We start from the raw sequence: 15555 nt of genomic DNA, 5'->3' as shown, positions 1-15555 counted from the left end.
AACACAAACACAGAAACCTCAACCTTAACACTTAAGATACACAGCCGTTAACATTGAGAAGCAATGTGGAAGATGTTTCGAGATACATTTGGTTTCGAACAAGAGAGCGAGAGAAAGAGAGAGAAGGAAAGACATTAGGAGAAGAATGAAGACCGTTAGGGCGAGAGGAGGAAATGTTAATTGTCATGCACTAATAAACACGCACTCACACCCGACAGTGGCAGAAGCGGTGTTGAAGGCAGTAGCAGGAGATAAGGCTACATGTGTAGGGCTAGAAACATTGGTTACATCGTGCTGTTGGCTGGTGCTGGAGGGCTGGCGCCTGACGGCTGCCTGAAAGGAAATTCCACTCTGGAACGCACTCACAACATCCATCTGGAAGGAATCAGAGAGTGTGATAGGCCCAGAGAACGCACAGGAGAGAGAAAGACAGAGAGTAAGAGGAAGAAGTGAGAAGAGAAGGGATAGAGAAAGAAGGGCACCCATTAAAAAGAAGACAGGGACAGAGCAGCTGAGAGAAAGAGAAAAAAAAGGCACTGAATTAAAAGAACCTGACCTGACATTTGCCTTTAGCATTGATCGGCTTATTGCACTGACAAACTGCATTAATAAACCCTCTTCCACCAGTATAAGGTCACCATAAGTGGCGGATCGATTGGAGGGAGTACTAACTCAAACCATAATCAGAGAAAGGGGAATGAAAATCAAAATTGATTAAACAAGGCGGGCGTTTGGGTTCCTGAGCTTGGACTGCAGAGTTTTGTGGTTTTCAAGAGGTTACCTGAGTCTGAATGCGGTTCAGCCCTCTGAACCAGAGGATCTGCCCCCTGCGGAGCTCACGCTCCGCATGATCGATTTCTTCCAGGTCCTCCAGCTCCTCCAACTCCTCGTCTGGGATTTCTTCCTTCTGCGTTCCATGACCAGCACTCTTCAGGAACTTCAGCCGGCTCGTTGGGATCGAGGAGATGATCTGAATGAGGGCGTAGATGTATATCAAGTGGCCATTTCATACAGAAAAGAGTCCAGTAATTTGGTTCACTGCCTTTAGGGGGCACTGCTCTACTACGATTGAGGAGTTTGGATTGGTGTTTTTGAGAACAAGAAGCTGCTTTGTATAACATAGGGAGGAAAAGTCAGATGATGCTCACCTGTCCCCATAGTAGACACCCAAAGCCCAAGAAGGTGCACCATAGCCAATGCTCAATGCTCAGCCCCACACAGCTGAATGGCTTTCCTCCAAATTGCACTATCACAATCTAAGTGAAAAAAATGAGTTCATGACATGCTTAGATCACACCAGTTTCTAAATCTACTCTGATTATGGGCATTCATACATGGATTTGTAGGACTCACTGCATACCTGAATAACAAAAGTCCCAAAGACGATGGAACAGAAAATCATGTTGTTAAAAATGCCTTCAAAAACATTTCGTTCTCCGTGGATCTTCCGTGCGTTGATTTCATTGAACAGTTGCATCAACACAAAGGTGTTGAAGACAATGGTGTAGTGCTCAGAAGGAGGAGCGTGAAGAGGGGCGTTACGTCCACTGTCAATGTCGAATATCTTTTCACCTGAGAAATGAGAAGAAAGCAAAACATTGTAGCGGACGTTTGATTTATGCTGTTGTAACTTGGCTCAATCATGTCCTGTAAGTTCTTACCAGCAAAAAGTAGAGTGAAGATGATGGTGAGCTGGTAGACTGCATGACCCAATATGTTCTTCATCATTGTCCGGGAGATGAGGGGTTTATTACGGCCATAAGGCTTCCTCAGCAGAAGAGATTCAGTGGGGGGTTCAGTGGCCAAGGCCAAAGAGGCAAATGTGTCCATAATCAGATTTACCCATAACATCTGTACAGCTTTCAAAGGAGAGTCCTGGGAGAGTGAGAGATAACAGGAGGTGACCGTTCTGACCTCATTCACTGCTGCCACCTTCACAACATTCAAAAACACCCTCTCAGCTGTGCATTTGCACGAGTACTGAATTGTTCACAAAGTTTTTTTTTTTCCATTTCCTCTAGAATTTAAAGATGTGAATACTGTGCTGAAAAAAAATCAGATTAGACAATAATTAATAAACAAGATCGCTGTGAATGACAGGTGCTGAAATTTTGGTGGGGTCTGATACCGAATCAGCCTGCTCATGAGCAAATTCCAGGGAAAATTACACACGAAACACCTGAGGCTTGAGGCGACATCCAGCCTTGGCTACTGACAGCAATGCAAAGCGCAAATGTAATCTTCCCATTCATTATGCAATAATGCAGGACCTCAACTGCAATCATCCCGACTATCATTCCATTTAACAGAGGATAGCTGGCTCATTTTGGACTTTGCCTGTGGACAGCAGTGCCAGGCCCCATGCTGACTGCCTGCAAGTCTTCCTGCCTCAGTCTAACAATTTCCAATCACTTCACACAGGATGGGTAGCAATCAGCTGCTTCCATCAGCCAACATGGTGCATCTGTTAACATGCAATCCTTCATGTAGAGCTGCACTATTTAGCTTAACAGCTCCGTCAGTCGCAACTCCGTCATTTTGCCTCATGCTAGAAGAGAGCTTTTTATAGTGATACCTGTGTGATGCAAGCTCCAGTGAAGGCCACGATCACAGCCACTACATTGACAGTGAGCTGGAACTGGAGGAATTTTGAAATGCTGTCATAAACGTTCCGCCCCCACATGACGGCCCTGACGATGCTGCTGAAGTTGTCGTCAGTGAGAATGATATCGGAGGCTTCTTTAGCCACATCTGTGCCGGCAATGCCCTGAGAATAAAAAGCACACTATATAAAAGCCATTCAAAACTAAATCTAGCACACAGAATCCTTGGAGGAATAATTTTTTCTGTAGCCACGTCAGGTAGACCCACATACCATGGCAAACCCAACATCAGCCTTTTTTAAGGCAGGGCCATCATTGGTGCCGTCTCCCGTTACAGCCACAACCTGCCTCCGCTCCAAAACAGTGCTGTCAATTATACCTGAAGGAAAAGACATGCGTCAAAACAAACAGCATGACATTACGGAGCAAAATTATAATTTTTTTTCATACTGGAAGAGCGAGCCTCTAAGCACCTTTGACTAATGTATGCTTGTCTGTCGGCGAAGATCTCGCCAGCACCCGGAGTTTAGGCCATATTTTGTCAATCCGCTCTTGTTCAATCTGGAAAAAAAGGAATTGTATTATGAGTTTGTGTGTTTCTGCGAGTCTTGCTGCTAATTAATTATGCCTCTCACCTCTCCCTTTTCATTACGGATCCTTCGGTTGAACTCTTTGCCCTCCAAGCAAAGAAAGTCATCTCCTGGCTGCAGAATGCCACATTTAGATGCTATAGCGCGGGCAGTGTTAATATTGTCCCCAGTGACCATGCGCACCGTGATTCCAGCACGCTGGCACTTTATAATGGCATCAGGGACCTGAGCAGGAAAGAATAAGGGAGCGTGACAGAGAGCTGATTATCTGACATTACATGCTAGCGCAATAGAGTCTAGTCTCTCTTGCTAAATAATATAGTTTTGTATACTTCTAAGTTAAAATAATTCCTTTTAAATAGCTAAGGCTTGTACCTCTGGTCTAACTGGGTCTTCAATGCCCACGACACACACACAGGTGAGCCTGGTCAGGATATCGCTCTCGTTATCCCAGTCTGGTTCACCTTCAGAGGCAGGAAAGTCCCTGTAAGCCAGGCAGATGGTCCTCAAGCCCTCAGAGGCCATTGGTTCAATCACTCTCTTCACCATGTCATCTCTGTCCCTGGGCCGAAAAATCTTTGCCTCACCCGTCGCTGTCAGGACTTTATAACACCTGGGTGAGGAGAGAGCAGGTAAGATATTGCAGATATCCAACAGCTCACAGCAACTGAGACATCCAAGTAATTTCACCGGGGAAATCTATCAGTAACACAGCCTCAGGGCTGACACACCTCTCACATGGTTCTTTAAGGAAAGCACTAGAATACTATAGTGTTTCACTTATCCTAGAAGATGCTAAGACATGAACTTGTGTCAGGCATTAACAATGACCAAACATTTATGATTGAGGATGGCATACTTCTTCAGCAGAATCTCGGAGGCTCCTTTGCTGAACATCCGGTAGCTTCCGTCAGCATTCTTTAGCACGGTACTCATGGATTTCCTGACAGAGTTAAAGGTGTAGACTTTGTAAAGCTTCTCTTCAGGGATTTCGTTGCGGACTGCTTGATAGTCTTTTTTCAAGTCCAAGGCAAAGCCCAGCAAGGCACATTCAGTTTTGTTGCCCACCTGACGATTCAGGCCTCCCTCTTTCTCAGGGGACTGAAAAAGATGATAAACGAGTTAAAAAAACAAAAACTATAATATATGCATTAAAATGCCTTGAGGTGTAGGTGAAGCATTTTATTCAGCCATTGTTCCAAAACAGCCCATGAAGCACCACTGCCAAATCAATAGTAGTATGGTCTGCTGTTATTTCATTTCAGTCATGTCTGACTCAAAATCAGAGCTACAAACGGCGTTGTTTACTTAATGTTATTATGTATGTTTCATGTAATATATTATATTTTAGCTTTAATTCATTTACCAAACAATTTTAATAGGTTTAGTTAAGAACAACAACACTGGTGAGATTTACCCGTGTAGTTAAAAATGCTCAATAAAAAGTTTACATTTTTCTTTTAATTAAATTAATTTACTTTAAAGTCTGTGTAAAGTCAATTCTGAGAATTGTTTGTAAACGCATTATAAAATGTTAGAAATGCAATGCTGAAAGCCTGTGAACTATGTAGTACTTAATTGTTAAACAGTTTTTCACCATTTTCGTGATCAGGATTTATTGGGCGGGGCTAAATCTTGACTCGGTGACACAATTGAGCCACCGAGCACAGCCCCTCCCCCAACACTAAGACGTGTGTTCGACTTGAAGCAGCACTGCAGACCGATAACGACCGACATCAAGGTACAGTGAGAGCTATAGAGAGCAGATGCTCCTGATGCTTTCCAATCGCTCTCGGGGTACTTTGATGTCATACACTGATCGTTCTGCAGTGCTGTTTCAAGTCGAACACACCTAATAACTAGAGCGCATTAGCATCAGTGGTTCACGGCTCAATTGTGAGTTACTTCCCGTTAGTTACTACAGCCAACAGTTTGCTCTAGCTAACGATGCCTTCATCACGTAAATGTAGGGCTGGGCGATATGACCGAAAAAAATTATGATAATTTTTTTCATAACAGTCGATATCGATAATTATCACCATAAATGTCAAATCTTTATGTTTTCAAGTTTAAAGCCATATTTCTGCTCCAAAGTGAAAGTTGTAGAAGCCAGACCATTAAATTTTCCTTAACAAAATAAATATCTAAATAGAAAAATGTATTTCTTAGTTTCTGCATGTTCTAATGAGTGATAATGTTTCAAATCAAGAAACCGGTTTGGGTTGCCTGATTATATTATTAATAATAATTTCACTTTTTTTTGTCACTTAGAAATGCACATTTGATAGTAGCTTGAGTTAGGATGCAGAGGTAAAGTTTTGTTCATTATCAAAATCAGTAACATCTGTAAAAATTGTAGCAAGTGTTTTTTTTTTTTTTAAGCATTGGTCTCCCATAGTAGCATACATTTAAATCATGATAAACAATTAAAACCACATATAGCACCTCAATACCATGGTAAAAAATATAACTAGGCCTATATGGTTTTTAGGTAGCCTATTTGTATGAAAGTCTAAAAACATTCAGTATAAATGCACACATGCTATAACTTAAATCACAAATACATAATTATATACCATTACTCCTGTAATAAAATTCAGTGTGAATATCCCACATTTCTGCCACAATACCATGGTGAAGTGAGTGTTTCTACAGTAAATCCATGGTAAATGATGGCAATGTGTAGATTGAAAAGCCTTCTGACTGTCTCGTTGCACACAATGTTTCTGCTGTTTGGCTTTAAACTACCACAGAGTCGTTTGTGTTCTCCGCTGAATTAAATCACTTCACATTGGATCTCACAGCGCTGTTCAGTGCTCGCGTGACCGAGTAAACACATCCGATTCTGCTCTAGTGAACTCGTGCCGCGCGGCAATTTGACTTTGATCCGAGCGGATAAACGGTCTGTGTGTCACAGTTCAAATGAGTCGCGCTGTTTCGTTCCGCTTTTGGCGCATAAACATTATATCGAACATTTATCGAACTCTTCAAATCGTTTTATCGAGGACAATTATAAATCGTGATAATTATCGTTATCGAATTATCGCCCATCCCTACATAAATGCATAATACCTGATTGCGATCATTTACAAAACAGCTCGGTCTTCTTATTAAATAAGCTGCTAGACGAAGAGAGACGGCAGCTTTCCCACGAGTGGGTGTGGTTTCAGCGCGGCCAGTGGACACGCCTCCAGCATTTGAGAGCAGAGAATACCGCTTATTTTTTCAAGATTGATACCTTATTTTAAATACATGGTGTTGTTGTTTTTTTGTATTCAAATTTGGCTGGGTGGTTAACACATTTTTGTGGTGTGACAAACTCAGAACACACATTTAATATAGACTTTACACTGACCTTAAAAAAAATAAATATGGGTATTATGCTTGTCTAGGGCAGTGGTTCCCAACCTTTTTTCAGGAGACCCCTATTTTAACATTACATTTTTTCACCGAAAAAAACTTTTGACCCCCTCCCAAAAAAAAATATAAAGTAAAGTAAAGTCGTGACGTATTGTCAAGTATGGTGACCCATACTCGAAATTGGTGCTCTGCGTTTAACCCATCCAAGTGCACACACACAGCAGTGAGTAGTGAACAAATGCACACACACGCACACACCGTGAACACACACCCGGAGCAGTGGGCAGCCATGCTGCGGCGCCCGGGGAGCAATTGGGGGTTCGGTGCCTTGCTCAAGGGCACCTCAGTCGTGGTATTGAGGGTGGAGAGAGCGCTGGACATTCCCTCCCCCCACCTACAATTCCTGCCAGCCGGGGGCTCGAACTCGCAACCTTTCGATTATGAGTCTGACTCTCTAACCATTAGGCCACGACTTATACACACATATATATATATACACACACACACACACACACACACACACACACACACACACACACACACACACACACACACACACACACACACACACACACACACACACACACACACACACACACACACACACACACACACACACACACACACACACACACACACACACACACACACACACACACAAGTGTTGTCACGATACTGGAATTTCTAACTTCGATACGATATCTTGAAAAATATCAATATTCGATACCATTTTCGATACCACGGAGAAAAAAACTGCCACAATATTAAGGGGGTAATTTTTTTAATTTAAAGATAAATGTAACAAGTCGAGAACATGCGGTATATTTTACATGAACAAAAAAAAATGTCTTGAGGTACTGCATTTGTTGATTTATTTATTAATCTTAGTTAAATGTTAATTGAAATTAACGTTTACTAATACATGTACCAATTAAAATCCAAAGTTCTATTTGTTGATATTCTCATTTGCTTCATAACCAAAATATTTCCAGATATAGGGCCCTATGAAATCAGTTTCATTTTTCCCCAAATTCCGTTTAATTTTTTTCTACATTCAATTTTTTCCATTTTAATTTTTCTGGATTCCGTTTTTTTTTTTTTTTTTTCGTTTGAATTTTTCTGGATTCTTTTTTTTTTTTTTTATGGTCAAATTAAATGCTATTAATCTAAAAGCATGTCTAATTGATTAAAATCAGGAAAATTATACAATTTAACATTTAATGTATTAAAAGTGTAACAAAAATGACACGTTTAGGGCCGTATGCAATGTTTTATTTTTTTCTCACCTTATGTTTTATTGTTACCAAATTCTGTGTTTTAGCATGTCTATTATTTGAATGCATACAAACTATTTTTATTTATTCTTACAGTAGCCTTATGAAATGTGTTTTCCCCCTCAGAAATTCTGTGTTGTGTATTTACATTTTACTGGATATCAGATGAAGGCATAAAACAATTTTAATTCATTTATATTTGAATTCATGAAAATTAAACATTTACATTTTTGGCAAATTAAGGGGATTTACAATTAAAATTAAAATATTTTGTGATTATTTCTTTTAAAAACAATTGACAGTAGTAGTAAGTAGTATTATGTACATTCTACTAAATAATAGTAATATAGCCTATTTCTGGCACATGGTCTTTAATAGGCGAAGTTAAACCGAACTTTTATTTTGACGGGTTGCCGTGAATGCCTTTAAAGTTCTGTGTGTGTATGATATGATGCTAGTTTTACTCAAATTAAATGGTAAAATGCTCGTAAAGTGCCTTTCAGATCAGTTCTGGAGATATTGTTGATGTATTTATGTCCTCATTGAGACGGCAGACGCTGAAATCACCGCGAGCGCCACATTTGTAAACACAACCGCAGGTGCAGCACATTCACACAGAGACGCGCAGAACATGCAAGATTCATATTTAAATCGACTTTTGCAGCTTAATATTTACAGATACTAGTCCATATCGCGATTTGATTTAAGTGTAATGACCTACTTTTGATTAATTCATCCAAACTTTGACAAATTCCGTGACATTCCGCGTTAAACTGTAAATTTATGACTGGATTCCGTGCGTGTTCTCTGCATCGCGGAGATCATAGATCCCTACAGATAGCGCTCCTGCTGTGTTCTTTAACAACCAGAGCAGTCATCTTTCTATTCACTTCACTTTTGCTATTTAACCAGAGCGAAGGAGACGAGTGCGGTCACGTGTGGTGCTTGTCCACGCGCCTTTGGAGAGAAGTGAAAGTGACAGCTCGGCTAGTATCGGTGTATCGATACTTCGGGAAATTAATATTGGTACCGTTCAGATATTTCAGTATCGATATTTATCGAAATATCGATATTTTTGACAACACTAATATATATACACACATCATTAAATAAACAACAAATATTGGTTGGATGACTACAACACAACATGTTAACTACTAACATGTATGACATTAAAATAAAGTTGACAAAAAAAAAAAAAAAAAAAAAAGATTATTTCATACTTGAAAGCATTTATAAGAGAGATAAAATGATGAATGATTATAGGTGATTAGATTATTTGATCAGATTTTTAGAACATTTTTAGAACCGGTTAAAATTTACAACTGTGCACAAAAAAAAAAAAAAAAAAAAAAAAAAAAAGTGTTCTGATTTTTTCGTTGATTTGAACAATAACGGGAGACAGGCCAAAGTGGGCGAAGATAAAAATCTGTGTCGTTATTTTATCTTTCTTATTAAAAACTAAGAATAAAGATACACATTACAAATACATATAATATATAAATAAAAACAAACAGTGCTTTATTTCCAGGTACAATAGGTGTATTTAGCAGGAGCATTCAATAAATTGCATGAACAAATATAAAAATAAAAAAAACTATATAGATTGAAAAACTGTTGCTTTAGGAATCAGTCAAGAGTAGTGAGTGTTTTGTTGTTTTATTAACGTTAAAGGAACAGTTCCCCCACAAAAAAAAATAAAAAATTCTGTCAATTCTGTTATGATGTTTTATTTTTATTCCATCATTTACTCAAAAGTTGTTTTAAACCCGAGTGAGTTTATTTCTTCTGCTGAGCTTAGGTGAGTTTTTATAATCCTGGTAAACAAATGGTTTTAATCATAATACAGAATATTAAATGGTAGGCACTGTTGGGAATTTAATCTTTTGGTCAAACTAGAGTGAGTTTGGCGACCCCTTGTATATCCTTAGCGACCCCAAGGTTGGGAACCACTGGTCTAGGGACTCACCATGATTTTGGTGGTGTAAGCACAGTTGACACTGATGCCCAGTATGAGCAGGTCCATGATGCTGGCAGGAATGACATCGGGCTCAGGGACTTTCTTGTAGTGCTTGTCAGCAATAAAAACCTGAACAACTGTCATCCGGTTCATAGTCAGAGTCCCCGTTTTATCTGAACAGATGGCTGTGGCATTGCCCATTGTTTCGCAGGCATCAAGATGCCTCACCAAATTATTGTCTTTCATCATTTTCTGCAAAGTAAAACAATGAAAAAATTGAGATGGAATGAGGGAGGGGGGTGATACACAGAGATATCAACAATAAACAGATTGGGCACAAGTTTAAACATTAAAGTCCACTAATCCCCAATTAAATGGCAGAAAGCCAGAGAAGTAATATTACTGTAACAGCAACAAGGGGAAGTTAATAGATGTGGCAATTCATATGATCATTGGATCAGCATGTACTGTATTGTCTAACAAAGTCTAGACAGAGGGATAATGTCACAAGATGGTCGGTACAGAACATAAACATTTAACAGAAGATGCAGAATCATACTTTGACAGAGTATGCCAGCGAGATGGTTACAGCTAGCGGAAGACCCTCAGGGACGGCCACCACCAGCACGGTCACACCGATGATAAAGAACTTGACAAAGAACTGGATGTAAATTGGAGTGCACTCTTTTTCCCAAGGAAGTCCCTGGATCCAGAAAGTGTCCACCACGAACAGCACCACCAAGATGATCACTGTGATGGCTGACATCACCAGACCTGCACAGGAACAAATACATTAAGACCTCTAAAGCCCATGCTGCACAAAACTGAGGTCCCAGCAAAAACCATTACCACTGTGAAATTGACTGTTAGGCTTGACAAATGCAGTTTTCTGTCCTGTGCCGACATATTTCCTATCGAAACCAGAAGTTTGGCAAGACATGCTTTTTGAAATGGCTAACAGACTTTAGCTATGTCACAGTCATGAACCTACTGCTAGTTGCCGAAGGTACTCTCTGAAGGGATTCTCATTCTAGAAAGCATTTGATTGGACAATAATCTGTGTAATGCAGGAAGAGTCATCAATATATTTGGCCAGTTTGCCCAGAGTATACATTTTAAATGCATCTACCCTCTAAAGTGTCATTTAGTGTCAAGTTTTTACAAGACACTAGCATAATAATGATCTCAAAGCAACCACGCTTACCTGCTTTTCCAATTTGGACCGCTAATTTGGTCAGTTTCCCTTGCAAAACTGATTTCTCTTTCTTTGACAAGTTGGCTTTTCTCTTCTCTTCGCCCTCAGCCCCTTCATCACTGTTTAGAGGTTGCATCTCCATTGCGGCACCATCCTGGGCTTTAGCTACAAATAGAAAGAAAGAAAACTGAATTTCTCCACACTTGGACCACAGGAAGCATTTTCTAATTAAATTGTGGTTCCCCTCACGTGACAAATATAATTAAGTGAGCAGATAAATGAATTATAATAGTGATTATAAATTAATGATAATTTTATTACAATTGGAGAAAACACAGCTCAAGATCATCCTCACATTTAGGAGCCACATGCAAACCCATGTGACCAAGTATCCTAGGAGACATAAAACCCCGTCGCCACACTCAAGATGTCCAGTCCATCACTTATCACTATCGATTATAAAAGACGACATGCACACACTTATCCTGATCTCAAGGCCTTCGCTTGTGGTGAAGGTGGCATCACACAGAACTCAGCATGCGTGCAATCATACAGACAAGCACGCAGCAGGGCATTTCCGCCCATCGCTGCTGTAGCATGACACAGTCGGCCTGCGTGCAGGATTTAACCAGTGTGTGATGTGAGGTAATGCGACTGCGTTTGAATTAGCGGGGGGTAAGGGGCGACGTGAGACTGCTATTCTACTGTGCCGTGCTGCCGCGCTCTACTCACAGAGCTGTAATGCTAGTCTGGTGGATTAGAGCTCCTTTCTGGCAGAGCGATCGGTCGCTGGGGCTTCAGTAAACACAGGCATGCTCTACTTTTAGAGTAAACGTTACAGAGTTGGTTTCTGAACACAGGGCGGCCTGATTGTGGACTCTTTTCCTGCAGGTGAAAATCTCTTACACTCACCAAGTCTACATTTATTTGATCAAAACAGTAATTTTAATACATTTAAAAAAAACATAATTCCTGTGTTGGCAAAGCTGAATTTTCAGAAGCTCCAGTCTTCAGTGTCAACATGATACTTCAGGAATCATTCTAATATGCAGATTTGTCACTTTTGTTCAAATCAATGCATCCTTGCTGAATAAAAGCATTTCTTTCAAATCTCCCAAGCTTTTGAACGTAGTAATAATCAAACCCCAAAAAACAGGCTAACTTCTCAAAGCTTCACACATGCACAGTTCTTTGCACCTCACACTAGTGTGGATAAGCTTTAATGAAGATCCAATAGCACTAATGGGTTAAGGCGATGTTTTTAAATGCAAGCTTCAGCATGTAAGAGGCTGGCCTTTTAAGCCAATATGGTGTTCATTATGTCATTAAGTCAATAGGGTTACTCACCTTTCTTTCTGTTCTCCACAGAGCCATCCTGCTTTTTATCTGGGGAAAAAGAGAGAAAGATAAGCCATATAACAAACACTAACTAATTTATTCATTATTCACCATTATGCAAGCAACGGTTGTGCAGCGCACATTTAAACATATTTCCAATTATGCAAATTTTCTCTTTGATTTAGCAAAATGAGAAAAGGCCCTCGAATATTTACGAACAGATGTGTTCCACGACCTCATGAGGTTTTTTTAAAACCACTGCTATGGCTAGACCACAAATGCACAAAATTGCAATGAGGTGCACAGTCACTGAACAGCAACTTGGGGCCCAACCTCTGCAAGTACTGAAATATTCATGTATTTGCAGGCACTCATTTGGAGACCCAACACGTGAGCCACGGGCTGTAGAAATGCATTAAATAGCAGTTAGTTGATGGAGCGCACAAGAAATCGTTACTTTTTTTTATGAGTCATTGCTTCAGACATTTTTTTACCAGACCAAAAAAAAAAAAAAAGAAAGAAATCTCTCATTTGACAAAAGCACACTTTCATGAATTCTGGAACACACACATGTGCAGCCTATTCAATTCATCTCTCTGCAGCCACAGTAGCTACAGACTGAAAAGGCCACTGGTTGGTCTATTTTAGTTTCTGAGGCAGACTAAAAAGACACCGAATAATACAGACAACTTACTTTTCTTCTCTTTCTTTTTCTCTTTCTCTTTTTTCTTCTCCTCCTCCTCATCCTCATCATCTTCTTCCGCCCCCAATAACGTGAAGATGATTCCAGTTTGGGAATTGACTCCGACAGCAGTGACAACCATTTTTCCAGAGCCCTCCATGACATGAGTACCTGCAGAGAGGAAGATGAGGTGAATAAGGGCCAGACAAAGCACAAAGCTGTTCATATTAGTGCCGATATATTCACAACTGGATCTAAAACATTCACACACAGCACAGTTTATGACACATAATGGAGTGGCCTTCAGAAATGGGCTTTAATACAGCTCTCGATAATTGTTTAAGCTTGAGAAGGGGGTCTATGAAAAAATGTCTGGGAGAGGTTTTCTGCTGGGGGTAGACTCAGCATGCTAACGCAGGCTCTGCTGGAGAAGTGCCCACTCAGGCTCACAAATCCCCCCTCATCTCCTCTGGGATGGCACAGCAATGTCATTCTATCAGAGGATCAACTGGCTTTCATAAAATGGGATTAGCTGAAGATGTGCAATAGCCTTGCTGAGAGGGAGCAGGTCCTACATTGCAAACATCTGAACATTTATTTGGTTTGGCTGAACTTTTGGATAGAGATGACACAGAGAAAATGCTAAAATGTTACAGGATTGTGCAGCCAAACGTTGCTGTAGATTGTAATTTCATGTCCCACCTGACAGCAGCATAGGATCTTTCTCCATCAATTTCTTCACATGGTCAGACTCTCCAGTTAAAGAGCTCTCATCTATTTTGAGGTCGTTGCCCTGGATGAGAACGCCATCAGCAGGCAGGAGGTCACCTGATGAAGAAAGTATCCCATCACAATAATGTACATTACCGTCAGCAGCTTTTGAATTTAGGTTTCAAGGTGACTATACAGGAAAAGGTAATAATTACTCAACACTAGTGAAATGTAAGACTGGTAGAGTTAAATTTTTTAAACGCTACACTCATACTCATGATTTTCCCTCTTGATTTTTGTCAGCTTACCATATTTAATTTGTGCAACGTCCCCGACGACAATCTCGGCCACAGGGATCGGAATGACTTGCCCTCCCCGAACCACTGTAAACTTCTGCTCTTGTTCAATGCGGCTCTGTAAGCCACGGAACTGCTTCTCTTTGCTCCAGTCATTGAAGGCAGTCACGAGCACCACGCAAATAACAGATAGGAGGATAGCTGCTCCTTCTATCCATCCGGCCTCAGCTTCTCCTTCATCCTCTATTCCACCCGCTGCCTTCCCACAATCTACACACACACACAAAATAAAACTCAGCTCAGAACAACCTGAAACTGAGATCGTGAACCATAAATAAAGCAGAAGGAAATAAATAGGTTACTCACTTCTATTTTCTGAATCCGGAGGTTGATAAAAAGAAAGGCCTAAAGAAACTATTGCTGCCACTTCCAAAATAATCAATGTTACATCTTGTAATGCTTCCCATACTAACTGAAGAAAGGTTTTTGGCTTTTTCGGAGGTATAAAGTTCTGTCCAAATGCTACTTTTCTTTTTTCAATATCTGCAGGCTGCCCACTTAATCCTGGAAGAAAAGAGTAAGAAAAAAAATTATTAATAATTCAAGTAAACACTGAACACAGCTCTTATATAGCAGCAGACGATGCTTAATGAGTTTCTATTAGTCAGGATTAGTGAGGAAGAAAGGACCTGTGGGTCAACAACAGTAGCTTTTAAACAAAGACTTTCTGAATAAGATCAAAAGGTCACAGAGAAGCAATATGAATAAAATGAGAGATTTGTCTCCACAAATATAAAATTTAATTTTGTTTAGGCAAATATTTCACAGATTGGATCAAATGGAACAGAAAATGGTTGACTTCTTTAGAACGTATATCATTTACATCTATTTAAACTACCGTTCAAACATTTGGAGTTAGTAAGATTTTTCAAATGTTTCTAAAGTTACTTATCTCCAAGGCAGCGTTTATTTGATTAAAAATACCAATAAACTAAACATTGTTAAAAACATATTTCAATATATTGTAAAACTGAAATATGCAACATTTACTTAAAAAGTCTAAAAAAAAAAAATTTAAAAAGTCCTTGCTGAAAAAAAAAAAATTCATAATTTATTTCTATTATATTACTCTATATGTTATTGTAACAGTCATGTACAGGTGTCTGACAGAACTAGTAACAATTCTAACCATGTCTGTCCATGTCCAGGCTAAAATCTTACTTTGTGTATAATTACAGCTTACACGGTTATGCATTTAATCGATTAGGAGCCATTAGCACAGCTAATTCATTAATACTGCCACTATAGCAGTAAAGCATGTGGGATTTTGACACAAGATCATGAGAATTTCCTGGGTTTACAAACTTTGACTTAATCCAGGCCAAATAAGAAACGCCAAAACTGACAGGACAAAAACAAATGCTGGGTACATTGTACGCGGTTATTCTTAGGAACCATTCAAATGCACTGGTTTAACAGCAGTCCTCTGGTTTGCTATTTGAATAACTATATTCAAAGAAGGTATTCAAATAAGTCATGGTGTATG

General features: G+C 39.7%; 1 protein-coding gene across 1 annotated transcript in view; it reads right to left on the bottom strand.

Moving 5' to 3' along the window:
• Nucleotides 1-15555, bottom strand: part of atp2b1a (ATPase plasma membrane Ca2+ transporting 1a) — a 34529-nt gene that overhangs the window by 3722 nt on the left and 15252 nt on the right. Inside the window, exons 3-20 of the mRNA XM_079399868.1 lie at nt 14376-14573; nt 14022-14279; nt 13705-13830; nt 13015-13173; nt 12330-12368; nt 10992-11147; nt 10347-10561; nt 9797-10039; nt 4053-4294; nt 3569-3806; nt 3239-3418; nt 3077-3164; nt 2876-2982; nt 2576-2767; nt 1662-1875; nt 1361-1572; nt 1149-1256; nt 782-970 (exon numbers count right to left, since the gene is read on the bottom strand). Coding sequence (XP_079255994.1) covers nt 782-970; nt 1149-1256; nt 1361-1572; nt 1662-1875; nt 2576-2767; nt 2876-2982; nt 3077-3164; nt 3239-3418; nt 3569-3806; nt 4053-4294; nt 9797-10039; nt 10347-10561; nt 10992-11147; nt 12330-12368; nt 13015-13173; nt 13705-13830; nt 14022-14279; nt 14376-14573 — 3164 coding nt within the window. The remainder of the gene's footprint in view (nt 1-781; nt 971-1148; nt 1257-1360; nt 1573-1661; nt 1876-2575; nt 2768-2875; nt 2983-3076; nt 3165-3238; nt 3419-3568; nt 3807-4052; nt 4295-9796; nt 10040-10346; nt 10562-10991; nt 11148-12329; nt 12369-13014; nt 13174-13704; nt 13831-14021; nt 14280-14375; nt 14574-15555) is intronic.

The sequence above is a fragment of the Barbus barbus genome (genome assembly GCF_936440315.1).
Source record: "Barbus barbus genome assembly, chromosome: 39".
NCBI classification, from domain to species: domain Eukaryota; kingdom Metazoa; phylum Chordata; class Actinopteri; order Cypriniformes; family Cyprinidae; genus Barbus; species Barbus barbus.
Note: the sequence above shows the minus strand (reverse complement) of the source record. Positions and strands in the feature narration are given on the sequence as shown.